This window comes from Tachypleus tridentatus, chromosome 1, assembly GCF_004210375.1.
Source record: "Tachypleus tridentatus isolate NWPU-2018 chromosome 1, ASM421037v1, whole genome shotgun sequence".
Taxonomy (NCBI): Eukaryota; Metazoa; Arthropoda; class Merostomata; order Xiphosura; family Limulidae; genus Tachypleus; species Tachypleus tridentatus.
This window is the reverse complement of record NC_134825.1, coordinates 135,528,244-135,548,455: the sequence shown is the minus strand read 5'-3', so window position 1 is coordinate 135,548,455 and position 20,212 is coordinate 135,528,244. Positions and strand designations below refer to the sequence as shown.

Genomic DNA, 20,212 nt, shown 5'->3' with positions numbered 1-20,212 from the left:
TATCTCACACTCTTTAAATGAGGGCAACCCTTGACTTTCTGGAGAGAATTTAGATATGCTTTTTCTTCTACCTTCTTTCACTCTGTTAGATTTTCAATCTAACAATGGTTAGTTTGTGTACTTGCAAAGCAGGAATCTGGGGTTTGATTCCATATAGTGGATGCTAGAGATAGCACAATTTTGCTTTGCTCTAACAATACAAACTTACTTGACCAAATGTTGTCCCAATGAATAGTAATAAACATAGTCTTTAAATGACATTCCAAACAAAAAGGAGGTCACTCTTGGATAAGCTGCCTATGATTTGTTTTCTTCTGTTGGCTTCATCAAGAGTGTAATGCTTGGATCTTTTCCTGGTTGCTTATAATGTGCACTTTTCTTGATGAATGGAAGCTCTGGAATAAAATATTTAGTTTTCTTTCCATTCATAGATATTTTAGTTCATGCTAGGAGGTTTACTTATCAGTTATGTGTTCTCTGACACAGTTGTTGGAACTTCATTATTTAGTGTACACCACAGCTAGGTAAAACCATTTTCAAGCTCTCCAATAATACATCTGTTTCCAAATCTTTGGGATCTAAGGCAGAATTTCTGGTTAACCTAAATAGATCAATATCCCCTGGTAGGACATTGTAAATCTGCATAGTTATTACAACTCTAAAATATAATATTTTTTCCCCTCACTTCACTTTGCTGGGGGCCTCTCAGGATTACCAACTTCAATGATGATGAGCTGGAACCATTGTTAGCATGCATATTGGTTTGGTTGTTGGCTTATACATTTATCTCTTGTTGTTGGCATCTCAAATGTTATTGGCTCCTACAGGGGTCTCATAGTTCTGACCTCCCAACATAATCCTCTAGATACATTGATATTCAAAATAGATTATATCTATATCCTTTGGTTTTGCTGCTTAAGCAAATCACTGCAAGCAGTGTTGGTGATTACTGTATGCCTTCAGGGTCTGTTGGGGCTTGATTCCAAAAATTTCTGAACAGGTAGTAGCTTTAGATGTGGATCCAGGAGCACAACAGGTTCTTGAGTCAGGTTTACTTATTCACTTCATGTTTTCACCACTGTTATCCACTCAACCTATAGGGATTCAATCTTCTGCATGTTCTCAGGATTTGGAATTTGGTATTAAGGCTGTCAGAATTTTGTTGATCTGGGGGTAGTGAGAGATATGCTAGTTTTTTCATGGTTTTATTCCTGTTGATTGTTGGGCCAAGCAGAATGGAGATTGGCATCCAGTTATTAATCTTTTTCATTTGTATCAATGTCATGGTTCTTTAAGGCTCAGAAATTATTCATTCCTTCAATCTGAATTCACAGTTTGTTTGTTTTTTCACTGGGATTGTGCATGTCCAAGTTTGTTGTAGTAGGCTCCTATCTGCACACTGCCATAGTGGTAGCATACTACAACTATCAGTATTTTCTGTATTCAAGGGGCAGGTATTGCAGTACGAGGTTTTTACATCCAAACTTCCATTTGCTTCCCATGGATTCTGCCTTATATTACAATCCCATGGATTCTGCCTTATGTTACAATCCCATGGATTCTGCCTTATGTTACAATCCCATGGATTCTGCCTTATGTTACAATCCCATGGATTCTGCCTTATGTTACAATCCCATGGATTCTGCCTTATGTTACAATCCCATGGATTCTGCCTTATGTTACAAGCTTTTTCTCATCATCTACATTCCATCACACTCTGCACCCCATTCCACAGACTACTAGTTACTGTAGTACCATCTTGTCACTTGTGAAAACATCACATCCTGATTCTATTTTCAAAAACAACTAGAGCAAGCTTTAATCTCAGTGCTGAAACGTCAATTCTTTCTCCAATTCAACACGTCATCACTCTAGGTATTTTTTATTTTTCGTGTATTTCAGTTGGGCACTCTGACTCCCACCTAGCTCCATGCTATGGAACAGGAAGTTCAACTCTTACCTGTCCTTTTCCCACTGCCCATGGCTCTTTCTGTTCTGGGCATATTGGCATTACTCACACCTCTCATGCCTTTCAGACAAGAACACAAGAAATTCTTTTAAGGGTCGTTATGTGACCAAGGAACCTCAAACATTGCTTTATTAAATTTCATAGTTTCCTTAGGTTGGATCATTCTTTGATCTTGAGGGGTTGTTAAGTCAGAAGTCGACTAAGGTATGAGTTCCTCTTCCACCACCTCATCCAGAATTCCATCTCTTCATGAAGGCCCTTCTTCAGGGATTAGGTGCATTTATCAAAAGTTAGGAATTCCTGGTCCTGTATGCAAACTAGTTCTGAAACTTAGAGCACAATTTTTTTGACAAATTTAAGAAATTTTTGATAACAAAGGAATCGTACTTATGTTTCAGTTGTTTTATTCAGCTGTTAAGATACTCAAATGATTTCATAGCAAAGTTAATATTTGCAAAAAAATTTTAATTCTTGTACAAGTTGAATGAATCAAAATGAACAATATAAATGAATAAAATAAATATTTTTCATTTATTGTGAATATCAGATACTTTTTAGATTAGATTAGGTGTGACAATTAAAAACAATTTCTTCATGAGATATGCTGATGAGTAACTCATGCTGTGGCATTCAATATGGCAACTTAAGCTACACATTTGCCATGTGACTTAGAGCTTATCTCATGAGAGTATTAGTTAGACATAGTTCAAAAGGAAATGAAACAATAAAATAAAGAATAAACAGATGTAGCTATTTATGACAAACAATTATATTTTTCTACATTCCACATTAATTGAAATAAATTGAAATTGCTTTTTTCCTTCTTTTTTTTTTTACATAGTTACAAGGTCACTCAAATCAACCAGGTATATATAGAGTTAGGGTAGAGAAGATATCAGATTAAAATATAAAGTATTATTCAAAAATATTTCAAATTTGTTTAAGGAGATTTTTAGAGGTTAATCAAATAAATTTAAGAACTGTAAGATTAATAAAAGCATTTTTAATCTTAGCATAAAAATCACCTTGCACTTAGAATAGTCAATATTGAGTCTGCATATTCATGGACAAGACTTTAGTGGAAGTACTTAATAAAAAACCTAGTTTTATATGCACAAAATTATTGTAATATTTACTAAGAGCTTGCCATATTTCATGAAGACACCTAGACCACACTGAAAATTAAAGTAAGGATACTTTCATGGTTACAAGGTTGGTCAAGATGACCAAGCTTCTATTAATAGTTAATAAAAAATTAAAGAGGCCAATATTCACAGGCAAATGGAACATTTCTATGCAGAAAAACAGAAAACTGCATCTCCCTACTTGGGAACTGCAAAAAGGTATTTTTGTACCAAATTTCATACAAGTTGGTTGACATGCACATGAATAATTCATGATAAAATATTCACAAGTCAAAAGCATATTTCCAATAATACTTTATCTTCTCATACTTACAGCTATTATTCAATTGCCAAGATTTCTTCCTTTATCCATCTACCAGATACCTGAAGTTCCAACACTCATGGTTGGAATTATAGTGCCATGACCCATATATCACACAGTAGTGGATATGATAATTGGACCATACTCTCTATCTATGTGCATGCACACACACATGCTTATGAATATATCCCAACCTGTAGCAGAGTGATGCATTCCAAGCCACTGAAGTGGACAAACCTTGTCTCAAACTCAGAATAATGGGATTGTGTATGCCATTATGTATGGGGAAAATGAATTCCACTTTTTCACTAGAATTATAAAGAGGACATGAAAAACTGTGCTCAATCAAGAAATCAGAATGGAACCATTCTGCTTTTGGAATTACAAGGAGACAATGGGCACTCTTCTATAAACAATGTACTGAACCAATATTAATCAAAAATAAGGGTCACAATTAATTCAACAGGATAGTTAAGTGATAAAACTGAACCAGTGTTATAAGTAGGCTCCCACGTAGACTGGTGCAATTTCTACCAACATTTGGGAAAAAATACCCAGAGACAAAGTAGGAGGGCCCTCAACTTCACTTCTCCAAGAGTGGAGAAATTCTCTCTAATGCTCTGGAGCAGTGGTTCTTAACCTGGGTTCAATCAAGCCCCACACACACTGTGTGTGTGTCCATTCCATTCACTCTACTCATATGATTTGTAACATCATGCTCCACTTGGCCATCACTGGCTGCAGCTGATCACATCACATCACTTGGCCTTAATATCTGTGTTGCAGGGAACTTTGTGCACTTAGCAGTCAACTTGTGACTGTAGTAATCATAATTCATGCAATGTACACACACAAAGAGCCTTCTGAAGTGTACTGTAGCTTGTTTCTGTTCTAGCAACTGGTGCAAAAATCCACATAACCAAAGAAATAACATTAGCAGACATTTCAGTTAACATTGTTAATGTATATGTTTTTGTTGTTCTTTCTACACGTGTGTGCAACCCAGTCTATAGTATTATCTACAATAAATATATGATATTACCACAACTGAGAGAAGAGAATTACCCATGGCATTTTATTTCGTGAAACTTCATTTGCATGGACATTGAGGGCAAAATGATCATGGTAATTTCTGTTTGACAATAGTTGTGAACCTTGTTTTATCTTTAACATCAACTCAATTTAATTGCAATTTTGACAAAAAGCTGAATCTGGTATTCCTTGTTGGATTTAATTTCTGACAAGAATACAATTATATTATTGTACACATTTTCAGAAATATAAGAAACACATTTAAGGACAGTAATGCCAAAAATGTCAAACGTCTTTATTTCCAGAGGTGTTTTCAAGATCTGCCTCCTGACTAGTAACTCTAAATTCACACTTTGATCTACTTGTAGTGAGAAAGTTAACTTAATTATTAGACATTTATTTTTGAAAACTGGATATTAAAAACATCAGATTTTATCAGTTCAACTGATTACTTCTCTTGAATATGAATTTATTTTTTTAATTAGATACTTGAGGAACAAAATTTACAGTTGCTGTGAAATTTAGCTAACTCAGTATTTTATACACCCTTATGGAATTAAGTAGGTGTTTATTTTAACTTTTCTTTAAACATTTTAAGTTATAAGAGAAGAAGTCAAAGACATAGAAGAAGGTAGAATGGACAAGAAAATCAATCCATTAAAAGTAAGTATGTAGAATTTTTATATATCTAGGCTATAACCTATTATAAAGCTCAGTTAGTTGAAGAATAAAACCTCAGGAATAATTAAAAGGTTTTAGAACTATACTTATGGAGGCTTTTAATTTAACATATGCATATTGAAATCATCAGTGATTCCTGTGATGATTTTGAGATACCAGATCACTTTGCAAGAAATTTAACTTCTTTTTACTAGAAAGAGTTTTAAGCATTATCTGGTCTTTCCATAATAAATACATCAGAGTATTTAAAAGTAAAATCATGTTTGAAGTTATGTATACTGTCTTATCAAAAGAAATAAGATGTGTAGTTCTGGAGAGTAGATTCCCCTAGGGATATTGTACTGTACATTAGGCTTCAATACCTGCTACTTTTTGTAAGGTGTGCTCTCAGTGTCATCGAGCAGTTGTAATTCATCTCCATTCCTGTTTTAAAATTTTGACAAGTTGATGATGATTACTAAAAGAACTGTTATTTTATGGACTAATCTCTTAATGGGTGTTGGTCAATTTCACTATTCATTGGTAAAATATTAGCCCAAGAGTTGGTGGTGGGTGGTGATGACTAACTGCCTTCCCTCTAGTCTTACACTGCTAAATTAGGGACAGCTAGTGCAGATAGCCCTCGTGTAGCTTTATATGAAATTTAAAACAAACAAACATTGTCATGAACATGGTCCCTAGCATTTGGCTTTACTTTCTCACTTTATGCGCAGTTGATTTATAGAGATTTAAATTGCACATTTGGAAAGGTTTAATGATTTTTACAAGTGCAACATTTTGTTGCGTGAATTGTGATAACTTATAAACATAGCATGTGTAATAAGTGTCATCTTGTTTTCTTCAATGAATCTGATCCTTCACTGGGACAGTAGTAAGTCTTTGGATTTGCTGAAATCAAGGGTTTCATTTCCCTCATTGAACACAACAGATTACCTGTTGTGACTTTGTTGTAAAAAGAAACCCAACCAACAAGTCTGTGTGCATAGTCTGCTAAAATGACTTCAGAAAGCCCTGGAAACATCATTTAATGTATTCTAAGAAGTAGTAAAAGACAAAGAATTTGTCCCCTGCTGGTACAGCAGTAAGTACGGATTTACAATGCTAAAATCATGGGACTCTCAATGGACTCAGCAGGAGAGCCCAATGTGGCTTTGCTACATGAAAACATACACACACATATGTAGACAGTTCACAGTGAAATCAAATTCTTAATATATAAAATGGAGCGTACATTATAATGTCTCCACTAAATTTGCTACTAATCATAAACATTCCATTGTTAATTAGCTTTATTATTATTATTATTATTATTAAAGCAAAAGAATGTTAAATATGCATGGTGTGCATATTCCATTTCCACTCTGATGGGGAATTATGTTTATACCTATTGCTATTGAATAAGATTATTCTGTTTGGTATATTTGTAAACTGGAAAAACTAAATTATTTATTATTTTAGTAAATGTTTGTAAGTATAGTTAATAAGTGACTGAAAGATTGACCTTTCTGATTTCTGTTTACATCCCAGCTTATAATATTGCATACTGTTTCATCATTACGTTTTTTGTTTCTTTTCTTTGTACGAAAATATATTTTCATTACAAATGTGTAAAGTGTATTGTTCATTTTCCTTGCAATAGATGGCACCACATCCTCAAAAAGATGTGTTTTGTGATACATGGAATAGACCATACAGTCGACAAAAAGCAGCATTTCCTGCAGTAAGTCCTATTTGTTGGTTTCTGAAGCTAGAATTAGTAACACTGTATGTATTATTTGACAGTGTTTAACATATCTTAGCATGTGTGAAGATTTTGTATTTAGATTTGGATCAAAACACAATCTTGTTTTTTTAAAGTTGTAATGCATAATTTATTTGTATTTAAAAATATATAACACATCTTAACAGCTGTGGAAATTTTGTCTTAAAGTTTAGATCAAAACACAGTTATAGTTTCTCATGTTTATATGAATGTGGCTTGGCTTTTAATACCTTTTACCACAAATGGGAACAATGAGTATTAATTAGAAGTGTATAATTTACAAAACCTGATTGAACAGCATATACACAACTGACTGTTTTGGAGTAAACAGGAACTAGTGCAAAGATTCACTTGAACACATAAAATGAAAACAATATTTTTTCTTCATCACAATCTCTGAGAAACCATATTTTTCAGATATTAGTACACTAAAGATCTACTGGATGAAAGTTGCTGTTTAAGGATAGCATCTTTCTGGTACTTAGATTGTCTTATTATCTTGTAAAAGACTGCTCAGTCGATTGTATTGACCTCTAAAATGTTTAAAAACACTGCTGCAGTATATAAAGGCAGTAATACTAATTTTGTCCCATTATATGCTGAACTTTTATGAAAATACAAAATCAAGATTTGAAACATTTATAAGTAAGCAATTATTTTAAAAATCCTAAATGCAACTGTGCAATTAGTGAATTTTGTTGACTGGTTCATCATTGGGCTCATTAGTTAGTTAGTTTTACTCTTTATAAACAGGGTGGATAGAAGTGCAGTAGCTTTAACTTTATGAGTTACTGCATTATTCTAACATGTTAATTTTTCATTTGTAGTTTTGGTGTTTTTTAAATAATTTTTGAATGACATTTTCACATGATAGAACATCTTATAGAAATTGCAATTTATGCATTTTAGCAAAATATTTTTGCACAAATTATTAAAATGTTTTCTGGAGATTTCAAACTTGGTGAATGAAACACTAACATTTACTATAGTGTAAGAGACAACCACCCTGTTGTCATTTTATTTTTAAATGTGCAGTAGTTCCCCACTAATCTTGTATATATCAAATAAATTGATAAATATTGAAAGCAAGTAATGATAAATTTGTTCTTATTTAAAATATATCATGATTACAATTAGAAATAATCAAGTAGATAATTAACTGCTTTATTTTATATAGAATAAATTAAACATGAAACTTACATATTAAGTTAAACATAAAAATTAGTCATCAGAATATTTTGCAGTTGTTTACTATACTCATTAAAAAGTGAACTTAACTGAATTTATTTGATTTGAATATAATACAAAAAACTCATTTATAAGCAATACAAGTGAAAAAAAACACTAATCCATTAGAAAATAAGAGCATAGTAAATTTAAACAAAGAAACTAACATCAACAAGGTAACTTTAGTAAGCCCTAAGCAGTTTTCAATCATGTGACATTGTTTCATGTAGTGTATATACAATGCTCAAAGGGTGAATTCAGAAGTGGGGTACACTCATGCATTAAAATGGTGATAGCATTTTACATTATTTGGGTAATAAAGATCACAAGAAGCCATGGTATGCATACTTTTGTGTTACTTTCCATTTTGAGCACTGTGTGTTTGTGTATATACACGTTTGTTTATAATTTTGCACAGAGTTACATAAGGGCCATATGCACTGTATATATATGTACATATATAAAGTTTTGTGTCTAAGTAAACAAGTTATATCTGATGGTGACAAAATCTCCAAACATTGTTCATTCATTAGTTTGTTAAATTTGATATCTTTTTTTGTTGTTGTTTTTGTTTCCAACTCAGCCTATCTCCTAAACTCAATAGGTTTGCCATGTTTCATTTTTTTTTTTTTTTTTTGTTTCCAACTCAGCCTATCTCCTAAACTCAATAGGTTTGCCATATTTCATTTTTTTTTGTTGTTGTTGTTTTTGTTTCCAACTCAGCCTATCTCCTAAACTCAATAGGTTTGCTATATTTCATATCTTTTTTGTTGTTGTTTTTGTTTCCAACTCAGCCTATCTCCTAAACTCAATAGGTTTGCCATGTTTCATATCTTTTTTTGTTGTTGTTTTTGTTTCCAACTCAGCCTATCTCCTAAACTCAATAGGTTTGCCATGTTTCATATCTTTTTTTTGTTGTTGTTTTTGTTTCCAACTCAGCCTATCTCCTAAACTCAATAGGTTTGCCATGTTTCATATCTTTTTTGTTGTTGTTTTTGTTTCCAACTCAGCCTATCTCCTAAACTCAATAGGTTTGCCATGTTTCATATCTTTTTTTGTTGTTGTTTTTGTTTCCAACTCAGCCTATCTCCTAAACTCAATAGGTTTGCCATGTTTCATATCTTTTTTGTTGTTTTTGTTTCCAACTCAGCCTATCTCCTAAACTCAATAGGTTTGCCATGTTTCATATCTTTTTTGTTGTTGTTTTTGTTTCCAACTCAGCCTATCTCCTAAACTCAATAGGTTTGCCATGTTTCATATCTTTTTTTGTTGTTGTTTTTGTTTCCAACTCAGCCTATCTCCTAAACTCAATAGGTTTGCCATGTTTCATATCTTTTTTGTTGTTGTTTTTGTTTCCAACTCAGCCTATCTCCTAAACTCAATAGGTTTGCCATGTTTCATATCTTTTTTTGTTGTTGTTTTTTGTTTCCAACTCAGCCTATCTCCTAAACTCAATAGGTTTGCCATGTTTCATATCTTTTTTTTGTTGTTGTTTTGTTTCCAACTCAGCCTATCTCCTAAACTCAATAGGTTTGCCATGTTTCATATCTTTTTTTTGTTGTTGTTTTGTTTCCAACTCAGCCTATCTCCTAAACTCAATAGGTTTGCCATGTTTCATATCTTTTTTTGTTGTTGTTTTTGTTTCCAACTCAGCCTATCTCCTAAACTCAATAGGTTTGCCATGTTTCATATCTTTTTTTTTTGTTGTTGTTTTGTTTCCAACTCAGCCTATCTCCTAAACTCAATAGGTTTGCCATGTTTCATATCTTTTTTTGTTGTTTTTGTTTCCAACTCAGCCTATCTCCTAAACTCATAGGTTTGCCATATTTCATATCTTTTTTTGTTGTTGTTTTTGTTTCCAACTCAGCCTATCTCCTAAACTCATAGGTTTGCCATATTTCATATCTTTTTTGTTGTTGTTTTTGTTTCAAACTCAGCCTATCTCCTAAACTCAATAGGTTTGCCATGTTTCATATCTTTTTTGTTGTTGTTTTTGTTTCCAACTCAGCCTATCTCCTAAACTCATAGGTTTGCCATATTTCATATCTTTTTTGTTGTTGTTTTTGTTTCCAACTCAGCCTATCTCCTAAACTCATAGGTTTGCCATATTTCATATCTTTTTTGTTGTTGTTTTTGTTTCCAACTCAGCCTATCTCCTAAACTCAATAGGTTTGCCATGTTTCATATCTTTGATTAGAAGTTAGAATTCTCAAAAGAAAGTTGTTTTCGTATTGCTGACATCCTTATAAGTTATGACTATCAAAATTTTATTTTATGATATAATTTTAAGTTATTCTAATTTATGTGTTCTTTCACTAAGTTTAGGCAACTTGAAGAATATCCCAAGATATTATATCTTGAAAAGCACAATTTGCTTAATAAACAAAATGAACTATGATTTGGTTGGCTACAAAGCATTTTGAGTAACTGTGTAGTTGTAGATACCACACTTGAAGCCCAAATTGTTGCAAACATGGTTTTGAACATATAAAACAACAATGAATTATCTGTTACAACAGATTTTTGTTAAGAGAATTAATTTTTTATTGTTTCTAAATGTCAAACAATGCAGCTGAGTTGCTTACATGACACATTTTCATGTCCATTAAAAAGTTTGAAAGAAGGGTTTTTTTATAGTTTTTCATATTTTGTCACTTTATTATATATATTTTTAAATACAACTTTTAAAGTCAATTTTTTATATCAATTCTAACTATATATCAACAATTTTAAGTCATAAAATATTTTTGAATTTATATTTTGTCATTTTCTGACATTTATTCAGTATAATTCACGAAGGAAAATGGAAAAGAAATTTTTTCCCGTTTCTGTAAATTGTGAATAGTTTGCATATAAATAACCCAATTATATACTGTTGTTTTCTCCACAAATTTTTCTGCCCACCCCAAAGATAACTTTACTTTTGATGAGGACCTATTTGCCCCGCAAGAATATAATAAACTACTTACCATAAGTTTGGCACAGGCTTGTTTGGAATTTTAATGAGATATCATATCAAGTGGTTTAATTATTTATTAATGTAATATAGCTTTTAAAAATGTTTTTTTTACGATTTGGGGTTTTCAAGTGAATTTACTGCCTCAGTATGCAAATCCTAAGAAAGATAAACTTGGTTTGAGACTATTTTTGAATTCTGTAAGTTTAATTCAGTCAGTGTAGCAAATTTCATCCTTCTACCACCATTACTCTTGCAGCTTTAAGCAGCGAAAGTTGCCCGAAAACGAATTCGTCAAAATTAAAAACAAATTAACTAAATTTTACATGGCTGTAAATCAGAAACTATCAGAGATATTGATCTAATCTTTGGCAGTTTTTCATTATATGGGTAGATGAGCACATGTGAGTTTTATCAAGGCATTCTATGGGGGTCACCTGCAGAGAACCCTGAATGATTTGACATGGAATGACCCAAGAGAGTTCTGGTACATAATTATATGTTTTACTTAAATAGAGAACTGAATTGACAGTATGTGAAACATGTACTCTTCAGAGATCTGTAACAATATTTCTCTTAAAAATAGAATCCAAAGACTGTTGAATATGAATAAAAAATGTATTAACTACTTCCTTTAATGCCATAGATCCTGTTTTCTCCATTGTAGGTATCAAATAGTAACAACTATTCATTTTACTGTGGCAGTGTTATTGGTTTTCATAACTTAAACAGCACTTTTGCATTCAAATCATGTGACAGTCAGTTTTACCAGTAGAATTACAGTTCAAATCTTATAAACATTACATTTACATAAATATGAAACTTCCTTCCATAGTGCCTTAACAGTATCTGGTATAATCCAACTTTATCATATTTAGCTAAATGTGTACATATCTAGAAAACCAGAAGTTTCTTTCGTAATATCTTACCCATAAATTTTAGTTTAGAAGAGCTTAGGATTTTCTAGCTACTACAGTAATACAATGCTGCTAAATATTTCCAAATCCAGAAAACAATTTAAGCTTTCTATGGAAAGTGAGTCCAGTAAACTTGCCAAAAAGAAACAGCTGCACCCATTCTTGCTTTAATAACATGTCAAATCAAATTTTATCTTAATTAAAAACATTATTTATACCATTTTTTTCACCCACTTTATTTTTCAGAAGTTCATCACTCCTGAGAGTAAGGTGTGGCCAACTGTGAGCCGAGTTGATGACATCTATGGAGACAAAAATCTATTTTGCACCTGTCCTCCTATGGAAGCATATGGAAGTGAATAAGGATTGAAAGCACTTTTAGGAATTCAAAACTATACAAAGCAAATAATTTTGTTATTTAGTATATTACCTATATTACTTATTAGCAGTCTTTTGTTGTTTTTTTCTATAGGATTCTATACAATAATTCATGAATACTGGATTTATATTATGGACTAGTTAAACCTTTATTTTAAAGAATTCGTTTGAGAAATTTAATGGTTTCACTACACATATTACCATTTTTCAAATTAATATTTTTGTATTCAAATCTTTTTTGCCAGTTTAATACTTATTGTTGTTGTCTTTAATGAAGTTTTTGAATAATTATTCTTTCTTATGAATTAAATTTATTGATTTAGTATTGAGCCAGTATAGAGTTGTGTTAAAAGTGATGTTTTGTTATATTATACCTCTTTTTGCCAGTTTCATTTGAATATGTAGTAACCCTTCTGGTCATATTGCTTAGTTACCTTTGATGTGAAGTAATATCTAGGTCTTTTGGAAAAACTACTTGAATATATTATTTCTTTTAAATACATCCTGCAAAAAAAAATTTCTGCAATTAGTTAGTGCAGAGAAATAAATTATTTTAATATCTAGTAAAATTTGAATAACATAAAAATTCCTGCATTGTGAAACAGCATAAGCTGTACAAAGTATGTATAGTATCACATTACTTGTTACTATTTTCACTTTGGCTGTTTTTATATATACACATACATACATACATACGAACGCATGCACACACGCATACATAGAAGCTCATGCAATGTATTGGGAAATTTAATTTAAATTTGTTATGTATTTTTACATTTTATATCAGTTATAAATGTTAAAAAATTAACCTTGTGATATTATAGTTTTAAAAATCAGTTAAGAATGTGGTCAGAAGTAATTTTTACTTCATAATCTAGTTATGTAAAGTATGAGATCTACATTGATGCAGCATTGCTGTCAGTAAGAACAAACACATCTAAATCTCCATTAGAATACAGTGAATAGAAAAACATTAGGTATCTCTGTAATTCATGTTTTCTTTTGCAGGATCAAAACCATGTACAACAGATTTGCCCTTTCAGATATAGTATGATATTGAAATAGGGACTATGGCAAAGCTACTAACAAACATGTTTTTCATGCATTACACTTGTATTTCAAATTATTTTCAATCAGGGATAACTGTGCAGTAGTGAGACAATTAATACCAAAGATTTTAGTAAGACTAGTTTTAAGTTAAAATATGTGCAATTTTCATTCTCAGTAGCAGTTAATTTGTTTTAATTACTCTAGTCTGCAATTGCTCAAATAAAAATTTTTTTGCTCTTCAAAGTTTTGCTTACATTAAAACTTATCAGAATAGTATTAAAGTGAAGAAAACAGTTCAATATATTGAATAATTTGTAATAACTTTTCTGCCATTAATGTGTTTGTTATATTATTTATACCTTATCAATATTATGCACCAGTTTCTGGTTTTAATGTGAAAATAGTTAAAAGATAATAGGCCAGGCATTTTTCCTTTTATTCTTACCTTAAGATTATCAACAGATGTATTTTACCTTCTTCATTTACATGCTTTTACAGTTTACAAGAAATTTGTGCTATCTTGGAATTCTGACAAAATTTAAATATTTTAAGTGCATGCTGACATTTGGATAACATCGCATCTTGACATCTATTTCAAGAATGCAGTAGGATATGAGTTGAAGGAGTTAATAATAAAACGTTAGTAAACACTGCATATGTTCCATTAAATATTAGTAAAATTCAGATGTATATCTGATTATGGAGATACATCAGTGTTTTCCATTGAAATACACATTTCTGTAAGGATATGCTTAAGCTGTATATTTGCACTTAACAACTAATGTATTTTAAAGAAATCACTATTTAATATTTTGTCGTGTTGGCCTTCTTCTAATAAACCTCATATAATGGTTAAAAGTGGATAATGAAATCTGTTTTTGTCTAAGAAGTAATTTTTATCAGACATATATATATATAGATTTATGATTTTTAAATAAGTACCTACTCAGAACACAAGCTATTATATTTATTTTGTAATGCTAACTGGAAGTGTTAGGAATTTACTCCCTGTGGATCCATGATTATCTAAAAAAGCAATTCAGTGTGATAAAAATATTAACTTGTATATTTTAATATCAATTGTTTGAAAGAGCAAAGACATATGCAAATAAAACACTGTTGAAATAAATGTTGGAGACATAATATTTTATCAGCTTTGATACTAACAGCTGAAAATAGTTAGTTATTGAAAATATATTCATAAAATTTTACAAAACTTGGCTAAAACATTATAAAGTAAACAGAAGCTCAATTCTAGAGGGAGTTCTTTTATGCACGATACACTGTCCTTTATGGTGTTCAGAATTTGGCATTCTAAAATAGATATTATAGTTATTTTCTGAAAATCTTACTGCTGTAGCATTTTTAGTCCTGTTTATGATTGTAAATTGTATAGCAACTATGATTTAAGTGGGAAACCATAAAATATCTTTCTCCTTAAATTACCTTGTACTAATGCTCTACTCTACCGATACGCACAACTCCAGTTTTTGTGAAAACTGCATTTCTCTTATATTAATTGTTGTTCACTTTGTTTTGTTGAAATTGTACTGGTATAGGTTTATAGATATTCACAGCAAATTTGCTATTGTTAGTACCTCTCAAAAGTAGAATAAATATTGAAATTGATGAATATGGTAACTGTGTAACTTTTCGTCAAAATATCTTCAGTAAAAGCCATTATATTAAAATTTTTTACAGAGAAAATGGTAAAGCTCAACACATTAAAACCACCCATACACTTGAAACATTGTATAATAAAATGCCAGTTACTAAATTTCTACCTCCATAATGTGTTTTATTTAGTCCCATTCATCCACACACACTGACGGCTCAGTATCTTCTTAAGGAATAGGCCTAATGTGGATGAGGGATACAGACAGTCTCACACAAATAATTTTTTTAATACAGTAGTGAGTTGTTTCTCACTTTGAAACAACCAAACTTATGTCAAAGAAATTACTTATTAGGTTCTCACTTAAAAACTCTTTCGAACTTGTAATTTTTCATCTTGAAAAATATACATTGTTGCATAAAATTGACAACACAGTAAAAAGAAAGTTCTATTTCAATAAAACAATTGTCAAACACATTTTTCAGTCAAATCCATGAGACTAAAATTTTTCAAAAAATAATTGGAAAACACAAAGACACTTAAATGAAAACAGTTTTTGTCTGAACAACAAAAAATGATAAAATACAATTCAGGGAAAGAAACACTTAGAGTAATTGCTCACAATTGAAACAGCATTCAAACACACTTCTTGAATATTTAGAAAAATTGTGTTGGTTGACTTCATTTGTTTACCATATTCACGTCATTTTTCTCAAAGTAATGCCAAATTTTTGTACAAGTTTGTTTTCAAGCAAGAATAATATAAGTTGAATAAAATGTCCACAAGAAATGGGCAAATATTAATTAATTACCTGTAATTTTAATTTGCACTTAACAATATCATTAAAGGTATGGGGTTAATGGCTCAAATACTTAATTTGTATTATATTTGACTTTCTCATATAATAGTACATCTTATTTGTTGCTTTTTTTCATGGTAAAACAGGAGTATTTCTTCCTCAAACTAAGCATACTCAATTTTATTTCAAAATCCAGAAAATTATTTTGTAACATACCAATAGTACATTGCTAAATTTGTTTACAACATTGGTATCATGTTAGTTGAAAATGTCTTTGGATAGGTGTTGCATACTTTAAGTATAACATACAATATTTTGCTTGGTAGCTATTTATATCATGAACATTTTAATGGTTAAAGGCACATACCTGCAGCTGAAAAACCTTGAAAATTAGTATTTTGTTTACGTGTTATACTATCATAAAAAACTTTGTACTTTATTACATAAAACTGAGAATGTTTCTCAGTGAAAAGAAACAGCATTAATCTGAAATAAATGCTACCAGTAGAATTTTCAATTTAAACAGTCTGCTGCACAACATGATTCAGTCACTGCAACTGATAACTATATGTCCACAAATAATCTTGCTTATGTGGTCATTCACAAGTATCAACCAGCATTCCTGATTTTCCAATACAACAAAGCAGTTATGCTAAGTGTGTTTAATGTCTTAAACAGACACTTAACTGAAGCTAGAACAAAGTTGTTTGTAAATCAAGATATTAACATTTCTGCTTATCACATACTTCAACTGTTGAAAGTAGCATTTTTTTTATGTATGCTAAGTGGAATTCAGTGACATAAGAATTTAACAACATATGATCAATAAATACAAGTATAGCATGATACACATATATAACATTACCAACATAAATATACAAAGAAAAGACAAATAGCTAGTATTCTTATTTTAAAAGCTACTATTATGATAACTTAAATAGCTATTATTAACAACTATAAATTACATAATTTTTCTACCAATCCCAAAGAGCATGTTTGTGTTTGCTAAGAAACTATCATACCTTGAAAATATAATAATTTGTTTCTCACTCTTCAAATGATTTTCACTCCATTGGTGGTTTTCTTTCTATAGCCCTTCATTGTTACTTTTATTATACACTGCTGGCCAAAATCTTAAGGCAAATGAACATAAAGTAAAAATATGCATTTTGTATTGTTAGACTCAACCACTTATTTGAGTAGAGCTTTGAAAGGTGAAAATAAGAAAACGGAAAATAAAAACAGTTTTTAGCATCTAATAGGGAAAATGTAAACAATATGAAATTAGCCTAATTACTAGCTGGTCAAAAGTTTAAGACCATACCAAAAAGAAGTCCTAAACAGAGTAGGAAATGTTCAACAAGAGGTCTTAATAGTGAGTTGCACAGTCTTCATTGTGAATAACTTCAAACATTCACTTTGGCATGGTCAAGAAAAGCATTTGCAGAATGCTGGCTGGAATGTTATTCAGAGTGGTGAAAATGGCTTCATAAATAACATGCACTGTTTGGAATTGACATCCATTTCTATAAACTTCCCTTGCCATCCACCCCCAAACATTTTCAATGGTGTTCAGTTCAGGCAAGCATACTGGATGGTCCAAAAGTATCACATTATTCACCATGAAAAAGTCCTTTATCCTGCAGGCATGGTGGATTGCAGAATTGTCCTGCTGAAAGATCCAGTCATTTCCAGACAAGTGAGGGCATTCAGTCAATAAGGATGCTCTTTCCAACATGCCAATGTAGCCAGCTGCTCTTTGATGCCCATGTATAACCTGAAGCTCCACTGTTCCATGAAAAGAAAAAGCACTCTAAATCATGATAAAATCTCCTCCACTGTGTCCTGTAGAAAATGTTTCTGGTGGGATATCCTTATTGTGCCAGTAATGTTGGAAGCCATCTGGACCATACAGGTTAAATTTCTTCTCATCAGAGAACAAAGCCTTCTTCCACTTTTCTATGTCCCATGTTTGGTGCTTCTCAGCAAAGTTAACCCAGCTGTTTCGTGGTGTGGAAAAAGGCGTGGCCTTTGAAGACATTTACGGTTTTTAATGCCTTTCTCTTGTAGATGCCATCTTATTGTTTTTGAGCTGCATTCTGCATCCTGTAAGGGCCTTAATCTGGTTCGACAATTGGCTGGTGGTCTTGCCAGACAACCTATCAAATCCTCCTGCTCAATGCCAGCAAAAGTTTCTTGGGCTGACCACTTGAAATTCTTATTCTGTATTCCTCAGGGTCTTTTAAGAAATTTGCAACAGCAGTTTTACTATGCCCACTCTCACCAGCAATGGCATATTGAGAGAAACCTTGCTTTTACAGCTCGACAATTCTGCCACGTTCAAACTCTGTCAAATTTTAAACCTTTGCCAGGTTTTCACAATGTAACACAGGAAATGTCAGTGGGAGATGTTGACAACGCTAATGCTTGAACACAAATGACTAAGTTTTGTTATATGTTTACCGATTAAGACTTACATTTCAACATGGTCTTAAACTTTTGACCAGCTAGTATTTAGGCTAATTTTATAGTGTTCACATTTTCCCTATTAAATGCTAAAAAAGTTTATTTTTATTTTCCCTTTTCATCTTTCGAAGCTCTACTCAAATAAGTGGCTGAGTCTAACAATGCAATATCTTTTCTTTATGTTCATTGGCCTTAAGATTTTGGCCAGCAGTGTATTATACAATGTGGTATGAACAACCACCAATGAAGCTCAACTTTGAAAATAATAAGAGTAAACAATAAAAAAAATAGATGAGAGTTTATAATCTATCTACATGAATTTAAAATAAAGTTGTTTGAGAAGTAACTTGTTTACTATGATGTTGGTTACTAAGAGTTTTGGTGTGGGTGAATAAATAATCATAATACACAGATTATTTAAGTTCAAAACAAAATACATGATTTTTTTAAAAATAATCTTTTCATTACAGAATTTTTTTCATGTTAAATTACACCTGTATGAAAGCTAAAGAATATTATTATATGACAAAACATAAGCATACAAAACTATGGTAAATGATAGCAAAATTCTTAGACGACTCCTACATTTGGTAAAATAGTGACATATTTCAAGAATTTGTGAAAACTAACCACATAAATGAGGAGTATTCCTAGCTAGTATGAGTATAGACCATTGAAATATACTAATGTAAAAACTGTATGGATATGTTCAGTTAACCTACTGTTTATGTTTTGTATTGGCTTATCAAATAGGATAATCTCAGATGTGTCTGGCTTAAAGGATTCTCTTGTCATATAGAAAGTAACACATTTGGTTCTTGCAGCCTCATTCAGTAACTTTGTTCCATTTTATTTGAGGGTTGAGCATATCAATCATCAAGAAATAATCAACACCCACACTTGACAGAGTAAAAACCCAGAAGAAAAAGTTGAAGTGGCACTTAACATAAAATAAAAAGTATTGACTGAGAACTTTAATGAAGGAAACAGGATGCATATATGTAGGCCCCTTGTAAAGCTGATGATGATCATGTCTGAAAGTGTCTATTAATGGATCATACTTTCCTTGTGGAAGAAATAATGTTGCAGCAGTAATTCATCAAATGTTTGAAAATAATGCTGAAGACATCTGAAGTTGAATGAAAACATATGTTGACATTGCAGACCTTGGTTTTATAGATGCATAAAAGTGCCATGTTTTCTTCCTTAAGGACACAACATATAACTGAAGAATTCAAGCTATGAAGATCAGTTACCAAAGTATATTAAGGAGTTAGTGGTCAATTCAAACAATGAATGTTACTGGTTACGTTCTTCACTAACTGGTAAATTCATGTCATAGACGATTATATCAAAATTGTTGGTGCCCTTTCCAAATATTATCTTCTTAATATTGTGAGAAGTACAAATAACGACTCTGCTGTAAGAACATATCAAGGACTTACTCTCAAAAGGTGATTGTGAAAAAAAATATGAAAGCCCATGATGCAACTTTAGGCTTTCAAAGATATTTGTAGATGACCATCATTCCTTTGATTTGGATGTTTTCCAGCTCAAAGAAATCAATTTTATGCAAATTACCTTTTTTCTAAAGAAGGGCTGCATGATATTTTGAGTCATTACAGGAATTATTACTCTCTTGCATAGAAAAATCTAGTTAAGGAATGTATCCATTTCAGTGTATTCTCCATGGAGTTTTTAGCTAATTTTAACTTTACCACCTGTTTCAGTACCACCAATGCAAGGGCTGTGGGCTGTTATATGTTGTATAATAGATAAGGTACAAAACAACTTAAGATAGACGGTAAAATAAATGTTTTTTGCATCCCCTTTTTAACAATTACTGTTCAGTCATTTCGTTTCTTACCACATACATAGAATATCTCCATGTCTTCATAAGTGGTTTCTCAGAT

At 31.5% G+C, this 20,212-nt stretch overlaps 1 protein-coding gene across 3 annotated transcripts in view; it reads left to right on the top strand.

Moving 5' to 3' along the window:
• Nucleotides 1–15,056, top strand: part of LOC143224981 (glycine dehydrogenase (decarboxylating), mitochondrial) — a 156,872-nt gene extending 141,816 nt beyond the window's left edge. For all 3 annotated transcript variants that reach the window (XR_013013559.1, XM_076453566.1, XM_076453579.1), the window contains 3 exons: nt 5,046–5,110; nt 6,768–6,848; nt 12,237–15,056. Coding sequence is in view for 2 of the 3 variants with exons in the window: in XM_076453566.1 (XP_076309681.1) it covers nt 5,046–5,110; nt 6,768–6,848; nt 12,237–12,353 (263 nt within the window). In the remaining variant the exon portion in view is untranslated. The remainder of the gene's footprint in view (nt 1–5,045; nt 5,111–6,767; nt 6,849–12,236) is intronic.
• The last annotated feature ends 5,156 nt before the right edge of the window (nt 15,057–20,212 follow it).